We start from the raw sequence: 14,673 nt of genomic DNA, 5'->3' as shown, positions 1-14,673 counted from the left end.
AACTGTCTTAACTTGGCTGATGTGTATCTAGCACTAGCAGCTATCGGCTGAATCCCGCCTGGGGTGCGCAGGTCTGGCTGAAGAGAAAGTTGGGCTGTGAATTATAAAGGCTGTCTTCATCACTCAATGGCAGGAATAGCGCTGCAGTTCCTGTCATTGTCGTCATGCTCGAGATGTGTTTGGGTACTTACCGTGTTTAATTGCATGGCTGATTTACTTAATGTCCCTCCTGGGGTCACTCATAACACTTTTATTTTTAGGATTCGGGGAAGTTAGGGACAGTAGCAATCCATTGTGGGTCTCTCTCAAGGCAGAAGTTTTCCAGACGATGATGGTCATAATAGACACGGCTTAGTCACAGAGAAACGTGGCTAAGCTGATGAAATTAGCACTGGCAAGTGAATGATCTCCACTGAAAATATACAACAGGTGTAGGCAGAGGCCACGAGTTCCCTGGGTTTGGATAACTTGGAGGATGTGTGTATGGTTTATTGGGAAATCCTTGGCGGTGCCTATTTGCTTTCAACCCTGTAAAAATCAAGAATTTTCTGATCAAATACTCAGTATTTGGGTGTAGAACTGAGGTGGTCACGTGTCCTCCCTGGTATACGGCTATAAATTATGCCATTTCATGGCAGATTGGTTACGTACCTACAGAGCAGCTCCTTTGTACCTGGCTGGTATCTCCAGTGGGCCATCTAAGGTGCTTCTCAGTCGCTTTTAGGAAAGACAGTGTGCTGAAAGGCCTGTGGTAACAGTTGGCCTAATGCATCTTGCTCTGCTTGTTGTTTTTAAACAGATGGACCTCTCTGTGGAAAACCTTTATAGCTTCATGCAGGAGCGCCAGAAGAAGTATGCCAGGTATGCAGAGCAGATCCAGAAGGTCAATGAGATGTCTGCCATCCTCCGCCGTATACAGATGGGCATCGACCAGACGATCCCGCTGATGGAGCGGCTGAACAGCATGCTGCCGGAGAGCGAGAGGCTGGAGCCCTTCAGCATGAAACCCGACCGGGAGCTAAAGTCATAGCTGATCCAGCCGGCTCCCCTCCTCACCTTCCACGCTCCAGAGTTCAGCACAGATGCGCTTCCAACAGGCTGGCCTGGCAGATGTTTGAAGCAGGCAGCAGTGCTGCCTGACTCTCTGCCAGGGCATTGGAGGAAGAGCAGTGTCAGCTGCCAGAACTGCACAGCCAGGAATCCAGGAGCTCCCCAGTCCCGTCGTCTGGAGAAGATGATTTACCGTTCTTTCATCTCCCTCCTCTTGCCCTCCTGTCTCCTTTACCACTACCACCATCTGTGCCGAGACATTTGTTTCATTGCTGTGACTGGATTGGAGTTTACAGAGGAGGAGTTATTTTTCATCTGATTATTATTTTTTTTTAAAGAGAAAAATTCAAAGGGATATGGGTTGTGACAAACCCTCTAACATGGTTTTTGTGCCACTGGGGTTTAGGCGATTAGATGGCTGGCAGGTATTTCTGAGATCCCCTTGCCTTGGAAATATGTGTGTTTTATAGGTGAAAGTGTGGGAGCCAGGAACTGGCTTATTAAAATCTGCCTATTATCATAATTAACATGGTTTGCATGGCAGGGTTTTGGCATGTCCTCCTTGAGGCTCCTGTTTTTACGAGCTCCCTAATTTATGAGGCTGTAAAGGATACGTATGTCTGTTAATGTTAAGCAAGCCTTAGCATTCCTCTCCCTGTTGCCCTAACAATGTCCCCGTGTCCCAGCTGGTGCCATTTTGTGTCCCTTACCTTGCACAGTGATTCTGACAGGCACTGGCACCGACCTGCTCACTTTACATCCCGAAGTTGGACACGAGGTGTCTTTTTTTTGACTTTTGTTGGGACACTCCAGTTATCTTGGTGCTGTCTTTTCTGCCAGAGGGATGCAGTTGTTTCTTCACCTTCAGGTGTATGGAGTTGGAGGGAAGAGACATGAGGTCCTTTGGGTCTTTGCATTGGTTTAGCTGCCAGCATGCCAAGAGCTTGCCTGAGCACGGTGTTTAACGACTGAAACCACAGGGCCCTTTGGGACCGCGCTCAGCGAGCTGTTCCAAAGGCAACAGGACGTTCTTGCCTTCTCCCAGGTGGAGGGTCCTGCTGGAAGGCAGGCAGCGTGTCCACGCCACCAGGGTGCTGGGCTGGCCCGTAGGAGACGGGTTGGTTGCCAAGTCTGCCACTGGTCTGCTAGCTGCAGGCAATTTGCAGCACCTCTCCGAGCTTTGGTTTCTCCCTGTATAAAACAGGGGTGTATTTTACATGCTGCTGTAAAAATATTTACAGATCTAGAAATAGCGTTTAACAGCCTGTGTTGCCATTGCGTGGCAGCTCTTGTCTGCAGCAGAAAGAGCACGAAACCAGAAGTGAGGAGCCATTGGTTTGCTGGGTCAAAGGTAGGTTTGTGTGTGTCACGTTAGTCCCAGGATGCTGTTGCTGGTGAGGAGGCTGAAGTGTGCCCATGAACCCCAAGGACTGTTGTATGTCAGGAGTGCAGTGCCAGCGGTGAGGACAGTCCTCTTTGAGACAGCGACAACCCATCTTCCAGGCCAGCACAAGGCTAAGTGACATGCCAAAGGTGACTTGCTTCGATACCTCTTAGTATTTAAGAGCACTTAATCAGCAAAAGATTGTCTCTGAGCATTGGGAATAAGAGTGCAGTACGTTTTTGACAGTATTAATTATTGCCTAGTGGCAGGAAGCAACGGGCCGTTCTCTTGTTGCATTCCCAAGGGCCGTGTGGCCTGGAGTGAATGTTTGTGATGCGGAGTGCAGCCAGGCTGGGTGCGTATCTGGACCACGGCAGCAGTTTGACCCCAGGGCCCACTGAGCACAGTCAGAAAGCAGAGTCACATAGAAATGAAGCCACTCAAAATGATGGCCTGGGAAGGGCCATCTGCTTCAGGGAGGGCGAGGAACTCGGCAGGAGATTTTCTAGAAAAGCCAGCTGAGTGGGCATCATTGTCTGCTGCTTCCACCGCAGAGTTGTTCCATAGCTGTATATACATAGGCATATGCTGTTGCACAGGATAGAACGACAGGTGTCTGTCCTTCCTCGTGTCCTGCAGTATTTTAACTTGTATGTTAAAAGCTTACATGAGACTTAACAACCCATGAAAACTTGCCTGTCATGGCTGTGCCCGTGAGGGTCCTCATTGTCCATCATGGAATATGTCTCTGCCGCCCGCCGTCAGACACGCCAAAATATTCAGCAGCTTTAAATAGCGGCCGCAGGCGTTTTTGTCCTCTTTGTCCAGATGATGCTGTCTGGAAGTTTAGAATGTGCAACATTCAGCTGTCTGCCAGACAGGATCATGGATATCCCACACCCTGGTGTGCTGGAAGCCTATACTGGTGGGAAGATCCCGATGCTGGATCTTGAGGCAGGGGCTAGGCTGCAGATGCTCTCTCCTGTAAAGCTTGTAGACATTTGGCCTTAGGCTATTAAGTATCAGATCAAAGCATCGCTTCTTGCAGTGCTAATGAGGGTAAGCGAGTAGTATTCCTGTCTGAAGGCTGCAGAGCGAGGGCTACAAATCCGTTCCTCCCTCGGTTGCGGTACAACACCTAGGCACTGGGCTGATAAAGGGCGAAAGTGCTTGTTCCTACAGACCCGGGCCTTTGAGTTTGTGGATGTGCTGCTGGGCCTTTCTGAGCAGGAAGGGTAGGTTGTGAAAAGCAGAATAGCTTAACTAGAAAGAAATCAGAGCCAAAACGCAAAGGCTGACCTCTTCCAAAGCACACAGGTCATCACCTTCATTCCACAGGTGATCATCTCTTGTCTTGGGTACTGTAAGGTAGTGCACCCTCTAACTGTTCTCAAACAATGGTTTACAGTTTTAAATAAAACATTGTCACTGGCTTCATTAACTGTAAGTCTGGCCCTCTCGCTTGAGGGAAAGACGTCTCCTGCCTCATCGTCCTGAGCTGCTGTTTGCTGCTTGGCTGCTCCTTGTTCGCTTTGCTCTGTACCCTGCTTTCAGCTTCGTCTCGGATGCAGGTGATGCTCAAGGTGAGACTGTTGCTTCACTCACTTTCACACTGTTTAGCAGGAGACTTGATATGTGACTGGAATTACCTTTCTGCTAATGAATTTCCTTTTCCAAGGCAAACACTGTTGGAGAAGGCCTCAGGTATCTCTCCCAAATGTGCTAGCTGTTACTTCTACCACGAAGTTAGTGCTATGAACAGAAAATAATTATGTGTGCTCCACTGAAAACAAACATTTCTGCTCTTTTCTGCTTTCTGAGGTGGTGTGTGGTCTGGGGTATAGGCTAAGCTTCTTGATACGCAGTCTCCTGAAAAGCTGGGGTCTCTGGGTCTGTGGTTCCCCACTGGCCTGAGCTGCTCTGCTTCACACCCTGACTTTGCTGTTGTGACCCCCTCTTTGTGCTGCCACTGGTGCTCGTTGTATCCTACACCGCTCCGTGTACTACACGGGCAGAAGAGGTTTGCTTTGTTGTTTCCATTGTTTTTTGTAATTTAATGCATTGACAGGGTGCTAAAGTGCCAACCTCTGTAGGGCAATTTCTGCGAAGATCTGGTGAAGGGGACAGAAAAGAGATTTTGGCGTTTTTTTAAATATATGTATTTAAAACTAAATATATTTAAATATATTTAAATATTTAAAGTGTGTTTTCCCCTCCTCTAAGCTTTTACACAGAAAGAGTAGAAATACACGTTTTCACAGGCCCAATCATTGCATGAGCCAGCCCCTCTCTCTCGGTCTGCGTGCCAGTGGTTTCCAGAAGTACTGTTGTAATGTCCCTCCCATTCCTGAGCTGCCAGGGTGTATTTTGATTACCAGCCTTGTGGCTGAGCGTTCTTTGGTTTATGGGTGGTTATCCTGTTTGCAGACTTGCTCTACTTCAGCTCCCTACATGCCACGTGTTCCACAGCTCCAGCATTAAAACGTTTGGTACCGCTCTTTTCCAAGTGTGTTGTTTCTCTGATTGCCTTGCTTAATATCCATTTACAGTGCATCGCTTCTCGCTCTGAAGTCTATGGACACTACACATGCGAAAGGTCATTTCTTAGCTTTACTGCTTTGTACACAGGACCCACTTTGTGCCACGGAGATGGCCAGTTTCGGCTGCCCGGGACTGCCTCTGCCTTGGGACTGTAAGGAAACATATGTCCTGGAATGAAAATTAATTTTGGGGTTATTTTTGGTGCTTTCCCAATTCTGGTTGGCACTGATGTCCTGTTTAAATAAATGATGTGTGCAGCGATGCTTGTGACTTGCCAGCAGTGAGGTGAGACCGTAGTTCAGCTGGCTGCCTGCCTTCTATGTGCTGGTAGCATACTGAAGGTAAAGAGGAGGGTCTGGGACTGATGGACTCAGGACACTTGTGTAAGACTTGAAGCTTCCTTGTGCAAAGCAGTTGTGGTGTGAGACACTGCCTGTTTTGTTAGGACACTTGCACCTTGTGTGCACCCAGTGGCTTTCCTAAGGTTCAGTGGGAACGCTGAACATGAGCAGCAAAGTATCTCCTATTCCTTTCCTCCCACACACACACTTACGTCCCTGTCAAAAAAGAGACTGTGTCCTGACAGATGCTTTACATCAGTTCTTTGCCGGATCGTAGAAGGAACTAGAGCTGGGCATCCTTGGGCAGGCTGGCTTTCAGGGTGGCCCCTGCCCTGCTGGCTGCTCATCGACTCCTGCCAATTCTGCACACCTCACTGAATGGGACAGATGCACTTTTGGGCAAAGTTCAGCCTCTTTTCAGCTGGTCTGTGGTACTTCTCTGGGGGCTGTTGGTTTGCTTTCAGCTGCCACTGTTCAGTTCTAACTGCTTGGCAGTGTGAGACTGCACGGGACAGGCAGATGCGCAGCGAGGTGACACAGGAGAACAGCTTTCACCCAGTGGTCCCCAAAGCCAGGGTAGGACTGAGGTTGTGATGGGTGTGCTCAGCACGCATGCAGCGTTACAGAGCTAATCCTTCTAAGGCATGGGAGAGGAGCATTCAAAGGACAGTCAGCTGCCTAAAATAACCCTTTTTGTCTTTTTAAAAGCTTTGTATTTTAACAGATGGAGAGTGAGCATTGGCCTCGTAGGGAAGCTGTGAAGGTAGTGAAATATGATGACCTACTGTAACAGAACCAGAAATAAACGAGGATGGCTGTAGGTTTTGTCAGAACGTTGGGTATGTGAACAGCTACTCCATGAAGAGAAGGGTTAGAGAGAACTTCCAAGCACAGCTTACAACTGTCCTTGCAAAAGGGCTTCTCTGCCCCAGTTTTGGCAAGCTGGTCATGGAGAGGCATTAACACCCCTGTAATCTGCGAAGTACCTTATGACGGCTGCGCAGTGCATGTTTCCTTCCATGGCAGGTGGCAGGAGCCTGCTGTAACGCCATGAGCATCTCCTGGAAACCTGGTGATCTTAGGGAAGTCCGGCTTCGAGAAGATCCCAAGATGGAGGCGTTTCCTGCAGGAAGCAGGTTGTTCTGGTAAACGTAGAAAATCAGTAAGTGAATGTACCTGTGGCAGAACACTTCTCTGCTGGCACTGGGAAAGCAGAGCAGTGATGGACTCTCACCTGCTGCCCAGGGGATGCTCAACAAAGAGAGGGGCAAATTTATTGGGGGGGGTGGGTGGTGGTGGTGGTGTTTGTTTCTTAGTTTTTTTTTAATGTGATCTGATGCCCCAGGCTGATTGTTGCCTGTACGATATGACACTTTGGCTTTGTATGGTGGTGGAGCTTGGTGAGGGTCCCTGTAAACAGCAGCTGAAAACCATACCCCAAAGTGAGCAATCCCTTCCAACAGGCCGAGGCTCTAGAAGTGTTTTACAGCCTTTTATATGCTAGGAAAGCAGCCCCTTCCCAGAGGGCTGGGTGTCGCAGAAGGCTAGGAATAGCTCCCTTTTCTATTTATGGTGGCTCTCATTAATATTCTCAAAGTGCAGGTTTAGCTGAAGCTTCACTGCAGAAACACTTCAGTTTGCCTCAGAGCAACTGTTTGGGCCCGAGGGCCGAAAAGTTCTCTGTAGGCATGGTTCAAAGGGAGAGCTGGTGCTAGGCTAAGCTAAATATTGTGAACACTGTCCTTCTACCTGAATCCCCAGTTGTGGTTTTGTGTGTATAATAGAACAGTGGTATTGTATTATAATGTCTGAAAGTACTGGAATAGCTCTGCTTTTCTCAGAAACTTTTAAGAATAAATATAGGTAGGCTAGGTGTTTAGTCTCAGGATATGGCTATCTAACTAAAAAGTCTAGGTAGGTGAGTTTGGCTGAATCTCAGTATTTTCAGATATAAAACGTGGCAGTGACAACCTTATTAGGGCTCCAGTGCTGTCCCTCGGAGAAGTGCCAGGCCACCGTTTTGGGTGTTCGGTATCACTGCTTTCTGGCAGAAATCAGTTTATAATTTGTGCTGTGAGTGAAAGCGTAATGAGCAGTTAGCTGATGAACATACAGTTAGTAAAACCAGCAGTTTGCATCATTACATGTTTCTTCTCTCTCTCTTACCCGCCCTCCCCCAGCCCTCTCAAAAATAGGGCTACCTGATCCCTGCTGGGGGAGGTTTGCCCTGTTTTCAGTCCATTTCACTCGAGGAATGTAACTGATGGTTACATCAAGGGCCTGGTGACCTCCCCTGTAATGGCAGTCAGTGAAATGAAAATTAAATGTTGATGACATGCACGAGAAACATTTCAGTTGTCTCTTCAGTTTTGACTGGAGATGGAGTTAGACTCTTCTCGCAGAGCTGTCTGCTGGTGTGGCAAGAGTGGAGGGACAGGGGGAACAAGAGCAGAGCAAGCCCTGTGAAGAAGGCAAAAGGAGGAGGGGTGAAAACTAAAGTGCAGGCTTCAAAAAACAAAACTTGGGGGAACAAACAGAGCTAGTCTGACCTACTGGCTCACAGAAGCAGACTTTGGAGTAGGGTGAGGGAAGCTAGGGCAGGTACATCTTAGAAGATTGTCGAGTCAACCCATTTTGTAGGCTAACAAACAGGTGTAGGCAGGTGGGGGTGGGTCTCCTCCCAGATAACTAGTGACAGAAGAAGAGGAAACGGCCTCAAGTTATGCCAGGGGAGGTTGAGATTGGATATTAGGAAACATTTCTTCACTGAAAGGGTGTTGAAACATTGGAACAGGCTGCCCAGGGAGGTGGTGGAATCGCCATCCCTGGGGGTGTTAATAATTAGCTGTGGCGCTTAGCAACATGGTTTTGTGATGGACTTGGCTGTCCTGGGTTAATGGTTGGATTTGATCTCCAAGGTCTTTTCCAATTTAAACAATTCCATGATTCTAAGGTGATGCCGTTTAGGTCTAGTATTGTGTATGGTTCTTGCTTTACCGTGCAATAGATGCCAGCTGTCTATGTAACCGCTGGTATGTTTTATTTGTACAAAGTAAGCACAGAAGCTCATGCAGGTGGTTGCTACTTGTGCTCTGGCTGATGGCATGATGTCTTCTAGAGAGTATTCTGCATTTCCCTTTCTGGGATTATGCTTTGAAATTCTCTTAAAAAAAAACAACCCAAACCCAAAGTTTTGTTACTGCACCTGAGTTTGAAGGTGCTGTTACACAAACTCGTAGACTTTACCATCTTAAGGATATAACCACAGCAGCCATATTCCACCACAGGATTACATTTTAATATATGCTACATTTGTATAAGCTACTTTCTGAAGGAGCAATGAGGGGCATACCCCTCCCTCAGCAATCAGAAGTTGCTCTGAATGCTTCAGGACTGGCAGAATCAGTCAAAGCAAGTATTTAAACAAGTAATTAAATTATTCTTCAAACAAGAAATATGGGAGGCAAGAAAAAAGCCATGGGGTTCATTCTAGGTAACTTACTCCATTTGAAATACTTGCTTCAGGAAGACTGGCACAGCTGCCTGGGGAACAGTTTACTCGCAGCAGTGTCAGTTGCTGTAAGATGTTAATGCAGAGGAGTGCCACTGTTGGGGTTCAAGGGAGCAGAAGAGGGGGGGTAAACAGGAACAGGTAAGAGGCCTAAACTGTTACCAGTGCTGTAAAATCACTGCTGTTTGCCACAAGCAGTCTGTGTTACCCGTTCAGAGGCACGCAGGCACGGGGAAGGGTGTGTACCCTGAGGACAAGCTCCCTGCTAGGCCTGGCTGCTCAGGAGCAGGTCACGCCGCAGGCAGGTCACGCACACTCCACAGCCAGAGGCACACAGGCTTCTTCCCAGCCGTTCTATATAAACAGGTACCATTTCTGATTTTATTTCATCATAACATACAGGTAATGCTCATGACACAACAAGATGAGAAACTCACTCTCTGAACCACTTAAACAGCTTGCCATACACCAAAGAACATTATATTCATACTGAACATATACACGTTTCCCCCCCTCGCATCCTCCACTTCCCAAACTTCTACAAACCATTTCCAGCATTGTTCAGGTACAGGACACTAGTTCGGATAGGAGACAGGGCACCACCCTGCGCAGGACATGGCTTTAAGGCTACAGGAACCCGTCCCCTAACAGTACCGAGCCTCCAGCTTTGATTCATTCAGTGACTGTAGCGTATTGGAAATCACGAGGAGCCAGACGACCAGATTTCAGTTCCTCAGAAGGCGATTAACCAAACGAAACCCAAACATACATATTGGTACGTATAGAGAGAAGGGGAGAACACACGTGTGAAGGAGCACAAAAGACAGGTAGATTGTTTTTGCCTCTCAGGATTGATTTGTGTTAACTGATAATTCAAATCAAAGACACGAGCTTTTACTGAAATCTGGCTGAGAGGAGCACTGCTAAACTGTGTACACAGGCGTTTATACATACACACAGAGTATGTATATATCATGAAAACAGTTGTAATGTCATTGCTTTCACTTGATATGTAAACAGAGACAAGCGGCAGTATGTTCTAACGAATAGCCAAGACCTGACATGCTTTCCCTTGCCCGGACCACCCCTTCTTCTAGTGTCTCACGCACACGGCACAAACACAGACTCCGGGTTCAGTTTCTCCTGGTGCTGCCCCTCTGTGCCTTTTGCACTTTTTAGGATCAAGTTAATGAATGCTGTAGCTTTCAGTACTCTTTTCCAACAGTCCGCTGTAGGATATTAAAAGTTATATCCTAGCCACAAAACAAACAATGACAAAATCATCTCCACTTTTCAATATAGTAAAACCTGAGATTTGAGTCAAAAACTAGCTAAACTTACAGTAAAAAAACAAAACATAACTCAAGCTGCTGACTTGAATTAGGGCTTCAGTTTGCCACTAACAAATTTTTTTTAAAGCTGTTGGCCAGGAGTAAGTATTTGTTACATGCGATTTACGATTTTCAGCTGCCTGCACTGAAAGGGGACAAAATAATATAGTTCCCCCGATACACATGTTCCGAGGGGTGCTGGAAAGACTTAAGATAACGTGTGTGCGACTCCCGCTGGAGCAGGAAGGGTGAGTGAAGCTTTATGCTGTGCCTCTGGCACCATCTCTTGCAGCAATGTGTGCACATAAAACAATCTGAGCAGTGCAGCCAAGGTACCACGGGGATGGCAGGCTGGAGGGGAAGCAGCTGGGTCACTGTCAAAAACAACACGAGAAGGGCTGTGCCTCATCTCTCATGAAACAACCTCGCTGGCAGCCGGGAAGCGACACCTCCTCGAGCTGGCGTGTTCCCCAGGGTGGTGAGGGTGAAAACACGGTAGTGGCCAGCAGCAGCACGGCTAGAAGCGCCTGGAGCCAAGTCATGCATCAGTGTGCTGGGAAGCCAAGACCCTACACTGGGACAGAGGACAAGGACCAGGATCAGCTTCCTTTGGAGCCACAAGCGCAGGAGGTGAGCAGGCTTCCCATTAAAGCTGTCTTTTCTCAAATCCCCTTTCTTTCACACCACACCATGAGATGGGATGCTGGTGGTCCCCTCCTGTTTTCCTTGGGCGGCCAGCCAGACTACTTTTTTTCAGATTAAGTCAGAAAAACTAAGGAAAAGCTTCTATCTCCAAGTCCCCATCTATGTTGGGATGGAAAAAAACCAACCGGTTGAATTGCCCCCCACCACACGTGACTGGAACCATATATGAAGAATATATGAAGAATATGGTACTGCTTGGTTAGGGAAAAAAGGCCATCCTGACATATTTTTAGCTTTAAAAACAAAACCAAAAAGCCTTCAACAGCCATCTATTGAACTGTCAATTGGCAAGAGAAGGATGTTGTGGTACTGTACTAGCCGCTTCTCTTGCCCATCACCCTAAGTGTTAACCGCTCCATGATAGCCTAGAAGCCAAAGCCACTGCCCCTCTCCCAGAAGCCAGCTTAATATCAAAAATACAAATACTGCTTATTTTATGTTTCAGAAGACTGAAGGAAACAGTCCTAAGTATGGTTCATTTGTCTTTTTCAAGAACTGCTGCTGAGCCAACTGAAACACTTGTGCGTAGACAGCTTTAAAAAAAAAATAAAAAAATCAAATGTGGCCAGTCATTACTTGTTCACATTGCTTACGAACTGACTACCGACATCTGGCAGCCATAAAGCCCTAGTTTACTTTTTATATTTTTGAGGTACTGGGTTTTTGTTTGTTTTTTTTTTCTCTGAAGCAGCTCTCTAGCAAATCACCTAAAGCCTATCCATTAGAACAATAGTTACACCAGTATTTACATTTGTTTGAACTGTGTGTTCAGACCAGCCTTGCTGTAACCAGTCCCTACATCCTTTGGAATCGCTCCCGGTCTCCTCTCTTACAGGCAAAAGGTCTCTCCCTCCAGAGGTTGGCTCAGTGTCAGGGCTAAGGTGCACTGGTGAAGATGTGGGGCATAAGGAGGGGAGAACAAAACTAGCTTTGATGGTAGGGGCATGTTTCAGTGGAACCAGAGAAAGGGTTTGATAGCAAGAGAGCTCCTTCCTTTTTAAAAACCACTGAAAGGTTCTGCCATCCACTGCATGTAATTGCTTCCTCTGTCAGGGAAAGATCTTTGAAATGTTCTGCCCTTCTCCAGGGAAGGGAAGGAGAATAACCCAGCGGCACACTTGGTCTCCTTGGGCAGATGCTCACTTGCCATTCCTTTGCCATACTAATCTAGTCTCTGCGTTCACACTGAAGCCTCACATTTCTCCCCTCCCCCACCCGCACCTTTTTGCACAAAGTTTGTTCTTTTCAGATTTACAGGGACCTCTCAAGCGCTGGGGGAGTGGTCTGGAGCAGGAAGCGACTCTGATACGGTCACGCAAGCCTCTGCCCCTCACGATACTTCAATGATTTCCATGCTGCCCGAAAAGCTCGACTGACTGCCCACTTTGCCCAGTTCTTCTCTGGATCTGTTGTCTGACATGATGCTCTCCCCAAACTCCATCTGGCAGCTTCTGCGCTTAAACTGCTTTTCAAAAGAGCTTTCCTCGTGCCAGCTTCGCCTGGAGTCACCTCGATCCCCCTGCTTTGCCCTCCTGCGCACAGCACAGGCTTGGTCGCAGCCCGTGGGCAGCTGACTGCAGCTGTAGGCAGAGTAAGCCGTGCTGTTCCCATAGATGGCGGAGGCAGAGTAGAAATGCGAGGACTCGGCTGCAAAATACCAGCTGTTGGTAAGGGACGTAGCCGATGTCTGAGGAGCCAAGATGTCTGAGTGCCAGCCTTTGAGGCCCAGCCCAGCAGCAGACTTTGCCAAATGCTGCTGGCTGGTGGAGAGACCGAACAAGAAGTTCGTGCGGTAGTTGTCTTCCATGCTCCCGCTCCGGTGAAGGGGGTACAGAAGCGACCGCTGCGTGGTGGCGCTGCCACTGGCTCTCCCCAGGTGTTGCCATTTGCTCTGGCTGTCCAGCTGCCAGGGGTTCTGGGGTTTCTTGGGAGGGTTTGCTTCCTCTTTGTCAGGGCTGGTTTCTGGGGTCTGCTCCGAGACCTCCTGGACAGGGGAGAACTGACACAACTTGCTGCTGCCCTCTAAAGCAGCCGTGTGTTTGTAGTATTCCAGGGTGTCTTCAGAGGAGGCAAAGCCCTGAACCGATGCCGTCACACAGTTGCTACTTGCCGAGTAGGATACGGATTTAATGTCCAAAGAAAAGGAGCGCTTCAGGCGGTTGCTGTCTTCCACCTTATCTAGGGAGACGTGCAGTCCGTTCAGGCCCTGTACCAGCGGGCCGTCTTCCAGAGGGGACAAGTGCCCGCACGATGTGCTGCCGCAGTCCACCGGCTTCTGTTCCACGATCTCGGAGGTAGCGGTAATGCAGAGCTGGTTAGCGGAGAGGCTGCTCTGCCCACCTTCTGGGACCAGCATGTGCTCGCTGCTTTTTTCCAGATGCAGAAGTTTCAGCTTACTAATATGTCCAGGCTGACCGCTCTGGTTCTTGATCTTTTTCTCAAAGTCCAAAAGCTGGCCCAGGAAGTTGAAGTTGGGAGAAATGGTTGGCCTTTTTTCTTTCACAAATCTGGAAAGGGGACAAACAAACCGAGAATGAATTGTCTGCTGCTCAGACCTGAGATAACCCTAGAGTGATAGTTGTGAGTGTTAACAGCCTGTTCTTAACTTACTGGGATGCTTGGACTGAGGTTCAATCAAGCACAAGTAACTTGAGGATGGAGTTTAAAAAAGCCAGATTTTAAGCAAGATAATGCTGGATACTCACCATCCTCTCTATAGCTTACTTAAAGGTGGCTTAAAAAAGGAGAAAAGTAAGCTTTTTTTTTTTTTAAACTGCTTTTTAAATGTCAACAACAAGGTTTGAGTGAATCATTTCCCTTATTTTACTTCACCTGTGGGACCTCTGCTACCTTGTTTTGTAACCAGAGTCAAGAGCTCCTCCAGTTCTGCAAGAACAGCATCTGAGCTGTAGCCAAGAGCCCTTGGTCTCTCCTGCGCTGCAGAAAGCGGATCACCATCCCTCAGCTTTCCAAGGGATGAAATCCCATGTTCTGTTCACCACTCTCACGCTGCTGTTACTGCAGTAGGCGCTTCCTACCCTGTTTATCTTTGTCAGGCAAGACAAAGAGCTCTGATAGATGCTGACCTTATACAGCAAGCACAGCGTTAAAACAAAAACGTTCCTTCTACCCTTGTAGGCGTTCAGCAGTAAAGGGCAAAAGTATTACCAAGTCACTGGAAGAGTTAATCTGGTTTTGAGTCCTGTAGGAAGCAGCCTGACCCGTGTACACGTGCCAATCTAAGCATGCACTTACACACTCTGCTGAATATGAAGAAGTGCAATACTTAAAATGTTTTCCTGAACCAGGACTCTGAATGTATGAAAGACTTATGTATTAGAAGTCATGTCATACACTTCAAAGTTAAACACAAAAGCATACTTCCTCCCTCTCTGATTTGCAGTATAGCTGAGTAAGTACTCCCTGCTTTTTACAGCTCCCAAAGTCCTTCCTCCTCCTGTTTTGTTTTTTAAAAAACCCCACATTCCTGGAACTATGATGAACCAGCTGACAAGGGAATTAACAAGGGAAGAAACCTTGAAGAGCTAAATCTAGTACAAACACACATATGATGTGTCACTGTGAAAATTTAATATCATTAAAAATAAAATCTCTCTGGAGAGGTGTACAGACGACTAGTGTGCAGTCATTAAAAACAGCATGAAAAACATTCAGAGGAGTGCTTGTGTGTATGTGTACACACAAGCACAAATGCAGGCAAGCACATGAAAAATAGCAAACAAAACTTGCCTTTTTTTTTTTTTTTTTTTAAACTACTTTAAAAAAAAGTTGCCAAACAACAGCAGGAAT

The 14,673-nt window shown here is 47.4% G+C and overlaps 2 protein-coding genes across 14 annotated transcripts in view; one reads left to right on the top strand and one right to left on the bottom strand.

Annotated features, from left to right (window-relative positions):
- The window catches only part of BORCS5 (BLOC-1 related complex subunit 5), a 78,086-nt gene extending 73,155 nt beyond the window's left edge, over positions 1–4,931 (top strand). For both annotated transcript variants that reach the window (XM_040596133.1, XM_040596134.1), the window contains exon 4: positions 800–4,931. In XM_040596133.1, coding sequence (XP_040452067.1) covers positions 800–1,030 — 231 coding nt within the window. In that variant the 3' untranslated portion in view covers positions 1,031–4,931. The remainder of the gene's footprint in view (positions 1–799) is intronic.
- Positions 4,932–9,179: 4,248 nt separating this feature from the next.
- The window catches only part of DUSP16 (dual specificity phosphatase 16), a 70,234-nt gene continuing 64,740 nt past the window's right edge, over positions 9,180–14,673 (bottom strand). For all 12 annotated transcript variants that reach the window (XM_040596121.1, XM_040596119.1, XM_040596128.1 and 9 more), the window contains one exon: positions 9,180–13,370. In XM_040596121.1, coding sequence (XP_040452055.1) covers positions 12,194–13,370 — 1,177 coding nt within the window. In that variant the 3' untranslated portion in view covers positions 9,180–12,193. The remainder of the gene's footprint in view (positions 13,371–14,673) is intronic.

Source organism: Falco naumanni, chromosome 5 (assembly GCF_017639655.2).
Source record: "Falco naumanni isolate bFalNau1 chromosome 5, bFalNau1.pat, whole genome shotgun sequence".
NCBI lineage: Eukaryota > Metazoa > Chordata > Aves > Falconiformes > Falconidae > Falco > Falco naumanni.
This window is presented reverse-complemented; position numbering and strand designations above follow the sequence as displayed.